At 41.1% G+C, this 12,265-nt stretch overlaps 1 protein-coding gene across 3 annotated transcripts in view; it reads left to right on the top strand.

Annotated features, from left to right (window-relative positions):
- Window positions 1-12,265, top strand: part of ACIN1 (apoptotic chromatin condensation inducer 1) — a 43,294-nt gene that overhangs the window by 21,056 nt on the left and 9,973 nt on the right. For 2 of the 3 annotated variants that reach the window (XM_027843058.1, XM_027843057.1), the window contains exons 5-7: window positions 2,686-3,963; window positions 4,639-4,866; window positions 5,995-6,110. In XM_027843058.1, coding sequence (XP_027698859.1) covers window positions 2,686-3,963; window positions 4,639-4,866; window positions 5,995-6,110 — 1,622 coding nt within the window. The remainder of the gene's footprint in view (window positions 1-2,685; window positions 3,964-4,638; window positions 4,867-5,994; window positions 6,111-12,265) is intronic. The other variant, XM_027843059.1, reaches the window with a different exon arrangement.

Here is a 12,265-nt window from a genome sequence, read left to right as displayed (position 1 = left end):
TTCAGAAAAACTTGGAAAGACTTGTATGGTCTGAAGCTGAGTGAAGTGAGCAGAACCAGGAAAATGTTGTACACAGTAACAACCACATTGTGCGATGACTAATATTGATAGACTTAACCCTTCTCAGCAATGCAAGGATCTAAGACATCTTGAAAGGCCTCGTGATGGAGAGTGCTATCCATATCCAAAGAAAGAACTGTGGAGTTTGAATGCAGATCAAAGCATACTATTTGCTCTTTTTTTCCTTCTGTTTTGTTTTGTTTCCTCTTTCTGATGGTTCCTTCTATTGGTTCTAATTCTGACTTACAACATCACTAACGTGAAAATATGTGTAATAGGAATGTATATGTATAGCCTTTATCAGATTGTGAGCACTCTGGGGGAGGAAGGGAGGGAGGGGGAGAAAAATTTAAAACTCAGAAGCTTAAGGAAGTGATTATTGATAAATCAAAATAAATTAATTTAAAAAAGGTAGGAGGAGAACAAGAGAAGTGTCATGTTACTGAAGCCAAGGAAGAAAAGGGTATCCAGAAGACAGTTGTCAGTAGTGTCTAAAACTATAGAAAAAAGTAAAATCATGGAAGATGAGGACTGAAGAAAAGAAGGACTTTGCGTTCAGCAGTAGGGAATTAGTAACTTTTGAGAAAGTCATTTCAATTATTATCAGGGAAACCAGATTTCTAGGAGTTAGCAAACTGTCAGTATTCTCTCTCTCATTTTTAAGTTTTATTTTGAGTTCTAAGTTCTCTCCTTCTATCCTTACCCTTCCTTTACCCATTGAGAAGTATTCATTTTATGTATATGTGTACATATATATATATATATAAAGTCATATAAAATAGTTCCACATAAAGAAAGTATAAAAAATATACTTCAGTCTCATTCAGAGTTTATCAGTTCTTTCTCTGGAGATAGATAGCATTTTTCATCATGAATTGCAATCATGATAATCATTGTATTGATCAGAATAGCCAAAGTCTTTCACAGTTGATCATCTTTAGAATATTGCTGTTGCTGTGTACAGTGTGGTTCTGCTCACTTCACTTTGCATCAGCTGATATAAGTCTCCCCAGGTTTTTCTGGTACCATCCCCCTTGTCATCATACACCAGAACTTGTTCAGCCATTCCCCAGTTGATGGGCATCCCCTCAGTTTCCAGGTCTTTTTCACCACAAGAAGCTGCTGTAAATATTTTTGTATATATTGGTCCATTTTTCCTTTTTCTTTTATGTCTTTGGGGCATATACATGGTAGTGGTATTTCTGTGTCAAAGGGTATTCTTAGTTTTATAGCCTTTGGGTATAGTTCCAAATTGTTTTCCAGAATGGCTGGACCAGTTCACAACTAGACCAGTGCATTAGTGTCCCTGTTTTCCCATATCTCCTCCAACATTTGTCATTTTAGCCAATCTGATAAGTGTGAGATGGTACCTCAGAGTTGTTTTAATTTGCATTTCTCTAATAAGTGATTTATAGATTTTTTCTTATTATTTTATTTATTTTGATATTTATTAGGTTTTTTTTCATATGCCTATTGATCACTTTGATTTTTTTCTTCTGACAACTGCCTGTTCATATCCTTTGACCATTTATCAATTGGGGAATGGCTCTTATTTTTATAAATTTGGCTTAGTTCCCTATATGTTTGAGAAATGAGACCTTTTATCAAAGAAATTTGCTCTTAAGTTTTTCCCCAGTTTCTTGTTTTCTAATTTTGGCTGCATTGGTTTTGTTTGTGCAAAATTTTAATTTCATGTAATCAAAATTATCCGTTTTACCCCAGTGATCCTCTGTCTCTTGTTTGGTCATGAACTCTTCCTCATCCATAAATCTGACAGGTAATTTCTTCCATGCTCCCCTAATTTGCTTATGATGTCAGTATTCCCAAAACAGCTTATTATTAGAAAATTTAATAGTAAGTTTTATAGAAAACTAGCCAGTTATGACCTCTAATACTCTACTGCCTTTGCAGTCTTTTAAAATTAAGATTGTATCACATATTTAGTTAAAATGTCTGATGTAAAAAATAGCTTGCTGGTGAGAGGAAGGAGAAGGACTATAGTCAGAAGTGAAATTGATATAAAAATAAGACATATAAATTAATTTTTTTAAAATTGGGCCTACCATTTCATCAGTAGGGATCTCCCACTGGAGCTTACTGTACAAGTGCAGCTAAGCATTTTCTCTACAACTTTATAATCTTAAGAGAGCTACTTGGGAAACTCAGGTTAAATGACTTGCTCAGGTCCAGAGGCAAGACTTAACTCAACTTTGAACTCTCTGACTCAGAAGCCTACCTCACTATCCACTAAACTATCGTTAAATAAAAACAAGACTTTTTTTTTTTTTTTGGTGTTCTTTAGGCAAGTGGAGTTAAGTAACTTGCCCAGGGTCACACAGCCAGTAAATGTCAAGTGTTTGGTCTGAGGCCAGATGTGAACTTAGGTCCTCCTGACTTCAGGGCTGGTGCTCTATCCACTGCGCCACCTAGCTGCCCCAAAACCAAGACTTTTTAAAAAAGGAAATTGTTTAGTATTGTCTCACCTCTTTCTGTGGTATTGAAAGTCATTGAATGTCTCCCTCCAAGGCGTTTTCCTAAATTTCTTTGTTTTTTCTCTACTAGATTTGTTAACAAGCAGGTGCAGAGCCAATGTATATGCCTATGAGCATTTTTTTTTTATTTTAGGCAAGAGCAGCCAAGCTCTCTGAAAGCCAGGCTGCTGAGGAAGAAGAGGAACGGGAAACACCTTCCAGAAATCTGAGGGCCAGAGCAGATCGAAATGTGAAAACAGAGGAAGAGGAGGAGGAGGAGGAAGAAGAGGAAGAAGAGGAGGAGGAGGAGGAGGAGGAAGATGAAGAAGAAGAGATACAAAAAGCTGTTGAGCTGCCAGTTCTGAAACAGTTTCAAGCGGAAAAGGAGGAAACCAGAGCAGCATTTCAGGAGGTGATGGAGGGAGTAACCAAAAGTACTGGATGCCAGGAACAGGGAGGACTAGAGGAAGGCAGAAGAACAACAAGGGCCCAGGGGGAAGCTGAAGCTTATCAGCTAGCCAGACTGCAGCAAGAGAAAAGTATGAAAGCATCAGGAGTAGAAGTGGAGGAAGAGGAGGAGGATGAAGGAGAAAGAGAAGTAAAAGGTACAAAATCCCCAGAAGAAAAACAAAAATCTCCTTCCCCACCTCGGCTGACCGAAGATCTGCTAAAGGTTTCCCTTAGGCCACAACCAGAACAAGTTGCCAGTGAGGAAGAGACTCCCCCACCCCTGCTGACCAAGGAAGCATCCACTCCACCAGCTCCTAGTGAGCCCACCACTGGAGAAGAAACAGAGCTGTTGGAAGGCCCAGCTCCCCCTGACCTTACCCAGAGGTCTCCTCCCTTTGAAGAGGCTGAGGCCAAAGAACTGCTATTATCCCCACATACTGTCCAAGTGGTAGGAAGGCTGCCTTCCTTGCCAAGCCCTCCAGGCGCCAAAGCAAAGTCTCCAACTGAGATAGCACAGGAGGGGAATTCCCTTCTTCCAATTGAAACAAGCACAGTGACTGTACCTTCAACTGAGGAGGCTCTCCAGAGTGAGCCAGAGCATTCTGCCCCATTAATTGCTCTAAAAGCTGAGGAATCAAATCTAGTCGAGGTGAACACCGAGGTTCCCTCTGAACAGCCACTATCTTTGGTGCAAAAGGAAAGCAAAGGAGACTCCCCCACCCTTCTCCCAAGCCACAGGACGAAACGTTCACCCTCCAGCCAATCCTCATCATCTTCTTCCACTTCCCGCTCAAGATCCCGATCTCCAGACAGCTCTGGCTCTAGATCCCGATCACCGCCCAGATCCAGGAAGAGGGATACGTCTTGGTCACGCTCTTGTTCCAACCCACGTTCAGGAACCAAAGTAGGCTCGAGGTCAACATCAGAGTCTAGGTCCCGTTCTCGTTCTCGATCCCGGTCAGCATCAAGCAATGGTAGGAAAGTGAGTATATCCATTTACATAGCCTTGTTTTATATCAACATTATTTACATCTCAGACTTTTTTTTTCCACTTTTTGGTGAGGCAATAAGGGTTAAGTGACTTGCCCAGGATCACACAGCTAGTAAGTGTCAAGTGTCTGAGACTGTATTTGAACTCAGGTCCTCCTGACTCCAAGGCTAGAGCTCTATCCACTGTGCCACCTAGCTGCCCTCCAGACTTTAAATCTTCTTTTTCTCTCAGCTTCCAGCCTATTATTATTTCCCACTTTGTGTTTTGCTTTAGAATTCAGTTTAAATTCCCTGTCCTATAATTTATACCTAGGTGGATTCCTTTTTTATTCAGAACCCCCATCTAGCTGAGGCTGATTCCATCTTCCAATCTAAGCTGGTTTGAGAATTCTAGAACACTGTTTGACTACCGAATCAAAGAAGCTGGTAATTCTGACAGGAAAAGAACAAGTTTAAAAAAACTTAAGGTAGTCAGATTAAAAATACACAGACTACAACTGGAAATTGAACTATCTTAATTATAAGTTATTAGCTTAAACATTGGGATAAGACAGGAGAATAAGGGTCCCTGTATTAAGCTCAATAAGTAAGAAGTGGGAAACTAGATAATATCTTATTGGAACCAAAGACTTGTGTTCTTATGATGTTCCCACTCTGATTTCCTCAGTCTCGGAGCCCTGCAGTCTCCAGGGATAGCAGCACCAACTACTCCCACACCAAAGATTCCTCTCCTGGGCAGGAGGTTGCAGTTCTCAGCAGTTCGTCAGTGCCACAGCAGCAGGTCCTTGAACCAAAAGAGAGGACTACCATCTCTCCAGCCTTTGCCCCAGTGCGGGGTGTGAGCCAGGCTGAACCAGTTGAGAAGCATAAGACCCAGAGGTGGAAACCAGAGCTGGTAGGCTATGGTACTTCCTTACCAGGGGGAAAGAGATAATTGCTACCTCTCTTATAACTTAACAATTATGTAGTATTTTAGGATTTACAAAGCATTTTCCTCACAAAGTTGTGGCGTAGGTAGTGTGAGTATTATTATCCCTATTTTTAAAGAGAAGAAAACTGAGGCTGAGTTTATGACTTGCTCAAAGTCACACATACCCTAAATGTCAAAGTTGGGATTTGAACCTAATTCTCCTGACTCCAAGTCCATTATTCTTTCTGTATACCATGCTGCCTGTACATGAACTGCACTAGAGTAGAATGGACCCTCCTATTGAACTTCTATACCTGAGTGAAAGAGGAAGAAAAGGGGGGACAAAAAAGACAGGTTTAGGAAGCCCATGGAGGAAAGGAAAGGAAGAACACTAGGTATAATTTCAGTGTTACCGAGACATGTTGAGTAGTCATTTAAGTAACTTTAAAGTATACTTAGTTGGTAATATCAGTGGATTATGTTACTCATCTTTTAGGGCTCAGTTATCTCATATCTCATAGAATATCACAAGATAGAAACAATCTATCCTTCAGCAGAACCCATGAGTTTGTTGCTGTCTTGGGTATATGAGTTATTCTCATCTCTGGGTACTGACTGGAATATAGAAGGGACTTTCTATCAGGGATCAATTGTGGTCTTTTATTTATATCTACAGGTATTTTTCAGCCCTCTCTAGCTCACAAAAACTAAACAGACTTTCTCTCATATTCTATTTTCTCACTGGCAAAATCTCAGGCCCTTCTAAGAGCAAAAGTAGCCTCCTTTAAAGCAGAAATGAAAGTCAGAGCTCTGAGCTCTCTGCTCAGCTAATAAAAGCCTCCTAATAAGATGCTTTAGAAATTGTCTAAGTGCCTTTCCTTAAGCCATGTTCCACTCAGTGACCCACTTTTGAAGTGAAATGATGGTGTGGTATAGGATAGATAGAAGTCAGGTATACTGAGATACCAGGGCAGGATATGCTCATCAAATCCAGATAAAGGAATAAGGAATTCAAATTCAGCACTTAACGTATAGAGAACATACAAAATACAAAAATACAGAGTTATTTCTCTAAGCTCTTTGGTATGTTTGTTTTTTCTTGCTTTTTGACAGGGGAGCCCCAAGAAGTCTGAAGCTGAAGAGGCAGAATCACCTGCCACTGTAGAGACCCGAGCACCAGAGCTACAGATCCCTCAGCAGCCAGCTCTAGGAAGGATCCAGCACACTGTGTAAGTCATATCTTTGAAATGGGCCCTCATAAATAACTGGCAATTTAGGACGTAGTCTTGTTATTCTCCTAGTTCATAAGATTAATAGCGTTGGAAGGGAGCTAGTCCAATGCCCATATTTTACAGAAAAGGATACTGAGGACTATAGTGGTTAAGTTACTTGTCCTAGGTTATAATAGGTAGGAAGAGTGAGCTAGGATTTGACTCTGAACTTTTGACTCCAAATCCCAAGTGTTCTTTTCACCACATCATCTGTGGAGGCAAAATTTTAACTGGACAAGTTCTAGGTTTCTTTTACTATACTAGAAGCTACTGCCAGAATTCCATAAAGAAGTCTGGGAAATGTTGCTGAGAGCAGGACAACTGAAGGAACAGATATCACAACCAGCCATTTCTTTTGTGGAGCAAGGAATTGTGCTTCCAAACTCAAGACATAATCAGTCCTATTAAGCTTGTGAAATAAAGCATAATAGCAGTTATCTATACTAAGCCAAAATTTTATTTCTGGGACCTTAAGTGCCCCTATCACTCTTGGGATTGGTTCAAAAACTCTAGATTTGATAGTTGTTAACTAGCAAGTGTGATGCCAAAGACTAGCTTCTAGGAACCATATTTAATATTTTAATTATATTAAGCCCTAGAGCCCTATTATCCATTGATAGCGCTTTTGTGATTTGGAGGTTGTAGAAAACTTAGGGGATTTCAGGGTTGGAAGGGGGAATCTGGTCTTTTTTGCTATATTTCCTGGTCAGACCACAACTGGAATATTGGGTGTCCCATTTTAGGAAAGACATTGACAAACTGCAGCATGTCCAGAAGACGATAAGATGAAGGAACTGGGGGTATATATCCCAAAGAAGAAAAGACCTGGGGCATTAGAGAGGGGAGATGATCAGTTCTTCAGATATTACAAGGAGCTTTCATGGGGAAGGGGGATTAGGCTTGTTCTGCTGAGATCCAGAGGTCAGAACCAGGAGCAGTGAGTAGAAATTTCAGAGAAGCAGATTCAGACTTGATGTGAAGAAAATAATTCCTAACAATTAGAGTTACAGTAGGCTCTTTGGGGAGATAATGGGTTCCCTCTTCATTAGAGATTTTCAGGCACAGTCTAGATGAGCATCTGTTATGGATGTTATAGAGAAGGCTCCTATAGGTCCAAGTTAGACCAACGAGCTGTCAATATACCTTCAACCTGAGATTTAGTGACCTTAAAGCCACTTGTTTGATCCTATACTGCATTTCTGGGTTTCATTAAAATAGTTGGCATGGAAGGAGACTCAGAATTGCTGTCTGATTCCCACTGTAGATGTAGCAGCCGTTTTGAACAATATTCACCTGACTGAAAAGTCATACAACCAGGGTGAAGCATCATGGGAATAAGTTACTCAGCTATGAAGACTGTAGTGTCTGAATAACTTTTTTTAATGTAACACTTTATCCAAAAATTTTTCAAACTTATTTCCAACTCTTTATAAATTAACATTAATGTGATTTCTCCCTAGGTCTGTAATAGTCAAAATAATTTATTTCTGAAGACCCTAAAATAATTTTTTTTGCCTTTGATTGAGGACGGATGTATGGTTTTACTTCATTTTCAAATGATTGTAATGAGTTTATATTCCATATAGTACTTGCCTTTGGATAAGACCCTATGTTAATGTCATCACTGCCATTATCATACTATTAAGTTACACCTACTGCCATCATGTGGCCATTACATTTTCTTTTTAAAACGGGGTTGGCACCACTTCCTTTAAGAGATGTTTGGTTTTCCTTCTTGAAATGGGTATATTATTCTCTGGAAAAGAGTTTTTTTCTTCTAGGAACATAAAGTGACAACCCATCGGATCCTGGAAGGTGTTAAGGATATCTGGCCCCAGCTTACATCTCCAGTCAGGATATGGGGTTCCCTCTTGTGCTTATTATAAGCCTGAGGTACCCCATAAAGGGGTACAGCTTATTATTTGTATAACTGCAACTTTGAAGTGGGTATTTATGAGCCTGGTGTTAGTGGGCCTAGAAAATTGTTTCCTTTGTTTGTTGAGAAGCAATGATTTTTAGAATCCCAGATCTTGTCCCAGAAAGGTATTCTGCAGAATGTGAGGCAGGCAACTATCACTTTGGTTTTTTTCCTTTACAGTAGCAAGCCCCAAGCAGAGCTTTGAGTCAATTCTGGATTTTTTTCTCCCCTTAAGTAAAAATGACTTTGACTTTGTATTCTGCAAGTGAAGTAGTCATATCAGTCTGGCTATTTGATGGGTTGAGGGAGGATAAAGGGTCCAGCCTGCTTTCCCTTTGCACAAAGAATGTGCCTTTTCATTGTTGTCTAGATGAGCCATGGTGATGTGGTTATATAACTAGGGTAGTAGTTTGGAGTACAGATGCAACACAAACTGGGGAAGGGGGGAGGAGGAGGGAGATACACACCAAATCCTTACCTGTGCTCACCAGATGGTCTATTCAGCACTCTAACAAAAAGACTTAAACTAAAGGCTTAAACCATACTATGTTGGCATTAGATTCAGTAAACCAGTACCTCAGATTTTTGCCTACATCTCTGGAGGATCTGCTTTAAAGAAGTACAGCACTTTTTGGGAGTTCCTTTGATTCAAACAGTGGCCTTCTGGAACCCTGACCAGTTTCAAAGGGGGGGGGATCAATAATATTAAATGAAAACCTTATTCTTCCATGACTCAACTTCAGTTTTCCTGTCCCATCTAAACAAGTTAAGGAGTATCAGAAATGGAGGTGAGCTGTACCACTTCTTTAAAACATTAGAAAAGCCAGTTGTCCTTCAAAAATCCCTTATACTAGAGGAGCTGGCTTTCATTATAGCTGCTATTTTGACTTTTGGCTATGTTTTATTCAGTTAGGCCAGGCCTTTGATTGGGAATGGGGATTCTCATTGATGCAACAAGAGCCGGAGTCTCAAATCCTAATCCAACTGAGCCCTTTTCCAAAGTCCAATCATTCTACCTGCTATAGAAGTAAAAAAAAATGTTCCTCTGCAATAGAAAAAATGGTACTGTGTCATTTGTGAATGCAGGGAAACATTCCAATTGGAATCCTGAGTATATAGCTGTTTCTTACCTTCTTAATTTGTCAGTTGATTTGTCTGAACATTTTAAAGTACAACCTTTCTTCATCTACGGACCCAGCAGGCAGTAGCACTCTTAGTGTAGCTGCCTGCCATTGTGCAGATCCACATTGTCCTTCACATGCATGAGAAGAAGGGAATGATTCTTTAAGGAAACACCTCACAGAGTAATCTACCCTCCCCAAGGAACTTGGGCCCCCATTACCACAATTCTGTCAAGAGATAGAATTGAGTCCTTCATTGTCCTAAAAGCTGTTATTCTTTATCTGAACTTTGTGTGGAATATTAATTTTAGGGTTTGAAAGCACAGCAGTTAATCTGGGATCTTTATTACCAAACCCCAGGGTTTCTCTTGTCTTTTCATAGCAGTTCTTTTCAGCTCCCTGGGAATTATCTGGAATAACTTTGGGGTTTGAGTTCAAATGTGTGTGTGCAGTAATTTGTTTTTCCATTAGCTAGTCTGAATTTCACTCCTATTTACATTTCTTTCATTTGGGTTTGAACTCTAACGTGAATTTCTCACCTCCAGGTTACACTGTGCTTTTCCTTTGGGCTACATCATACTGTCCTGCTTAATAGTGGGTGGAAACACATAAAGGGGAGTTTTCACACATTTTTAAGCTTATTAGGGATATTTGTACATGAATGCAAAGGATAAAACATGAATTTTTATCTTAAAATATGACAGAAAACAGCTGGGTGGTAGGACAAAAGCTCACTAAAACAATCTTAGAGCTAAAGTTATGAGAGGTTAAGGCCACCACCTCACATTTCAGGTACTTTCAAGGACTCAACTTTTGCTTATGTTTTCTCCTCATGAGGTCTTTGATCTCTTACACATTCACAGAATTGATTCTAATAGGATAATCTAGGCATATGAAAGACACAAACCTGCTGTGTCTTGAGAGGGATGGAGGGGGTGGTAAGAATTCCTACAGTCTTGGGTTCAAGGAAAGGCATCATAATAATACCACACTTTAACACCGAATTATTTCTTAAAGGAAGCTCTTTCTGGGGAGGGATATTAACAGTTGGAAAGTACCTCAGGACAGCAGGTGGTAATCTCAGCCCAGCTGAAATTGGAAGGTGTTGGAAGGTAATGATTTATATGGGTATTCTGCACAAAATATTTCTAGGGGAATCCCTTGTATACCTGAAATTTGATTCAACAAGCATTGTTTAAGTATCCACATTATATCTAGAATGGCATCTTAGAAAACCACCAATCACCCTGAGAAAGAACAGTCCAACCTTTAGGGTATCCTCAAAATAACCTGAATCATTTCAAATAAGAACTATATTAAATATTCACTTGTTTGTGTACAATGCTGGCTAAGGAAAAAAAACCCCACTTAAAACCTGATTGAGGAAGTCATTCACCCAAGGTAAAAGTGACAGAGTGAGTAAATTGGCCTTTGAGAAGCAGAGACCATGAAAGGAAACTAGAAAGGAAGGGTTGGAGGCCTTCAGTATCTTCCCGGGTTGTAGCCTACTGTGCCCTTTAGTAGCAGGGAGGAAACTTCATTTCTGAAATTAAAAGTTCAGTTTTTTAAAAAGATGCTAGACTTTGGGTTGCACCCTTAGAAGGAAGTCTTCAGGCAGCAAATATTTATTACATGCCTTCTGTGCTGCATTTTGTCTCAGAGTCAGAAACAGCTGTGCTCTACACTGAACCATTGTTATGGTGGTAATGATTCTGCTTGACTTTCTCCACTGAACTTCAGGCTGCTCCCTCCTGCCTGGCATATGCCTTTCTTCTGCCTCATCTTTTTAGGCCCAAATCTTCTTGCTTTATTTAATTCCTGGGCCCCTCCTAAACATCATTAGAGGTGGAAGGAACCTTTTAAATGATCTATCCCAGTGCCCTCATTTTGCAAATGAAGAAAATGAGCCCTGATGAGTAAAGAAACTTAGCCAAGGTCACCCAAATGAGTTGTAGAACTGGGACTAGAAGCTACAGCATCTGACCCCTAGGTCACGTTGCTCTCTTCTGCAATTGAGAGGGGCAGCCTTGGGCCCTGTATCTCACACTTTCAGTCACTTAAAGGCTGCTGTCTTTTTCTTATTTGCCTATAGTTCTATCCTGAGGCAAAGATGACATTATTAAAACACTACCAAAGTTGTTTGTCATCTGTTTAGAGACCCCTATCTCTTTTCTTTCCCTTCTCACTTTCCAGTAACCAGCTGTCCCTGAGAAAAGGGGTGGTGGGGAGTGACACATGGTCCTTACAGCTGCAAAGCTGATCTGTTACCATGGTGACCCAGTAGTACTGTCAATTAACACCCCCACCCCCACCCCTAGAATTTCCCAACTGGCTGATCTGGTTTCATGTTCCACGAATTGGGGGGGGGGGGGCACCAGACTCTTGCCTGCATCCTGTCTGTCTGTATCTGCTTCATCCCTGGCTTTGTTACCTTGTTCTTGTTCACCCATCTCTCTTACCTAATTCCTTCTCTTCCTCCTCCTCTGGAAGCTTCCAAGTAAAGTAAGCAGCTGTAACTTTGAATGCCTTCCCCGCCCTCAGCCCTTCTCCTGGGAGGACAAGGAGAGAGCAGCCTCCCCCTGGGGTCAGCCCCCAGTAGCCGTTGTAACCTGAGTGAGCACAGAAGGGGGAAAGGCCAGGCCTGTTGAGCCAGCACTGAGCGAGCTCCCTGTGGCCTGCTTTGCCAAATGAGAACAGCCTCGCTTGCTCACTCGCCCGCCCCCTCCCTCCCTCCCTCCCTCCCTCCCTCCCTCCCTTCTCTGCTTTCCCCTCCCCTGCTGCAGCAGGGCCCTCCCCTCTCTGCACACACAGGCTGCTGGGTAAGTGGCAAGATGGCTCCCCTGCATGTCTCCGGCTGATCGCTGCCGCTCCTCCAATACAATAGAGCCAGCCACTACTAGCAGCCTGGCCTTCCTCCTCCTCCTCCTCCTCCAGAGAGAGTGGCCCAACCAACCCGGGGTTTGCCGTGAGGACTTAACGCTTATCTCTTAAACGCCAGATATATTATTTCAATCTCCCCTCACCACCACCACCTCCCCTTCCATTTACCTTTTTTTTTTTTTTTTTTTTTTTCC

Source organism: Vombatus ursinus, unplaced genomic scaffold, assembly GCF_900497805.2.
Source record: "Vombatus ursinus unplaced genomic scaffold, bare-nosed wombat genome assembly UNPS02014894.1, whole genome shotgun sequence".
Classification (NCBI taxonomy): Eukaryota; Metazoa; Chordata; class Mammalia; order Diprotodontia; family Vombatidae; genus Vombatus; species Vombatus ursinus.
The sequence above is the reverse complement of the archived record's forward strand: the minus strand, read 5'-3'. Positions and strand labels throughout refer to the sequence as shown.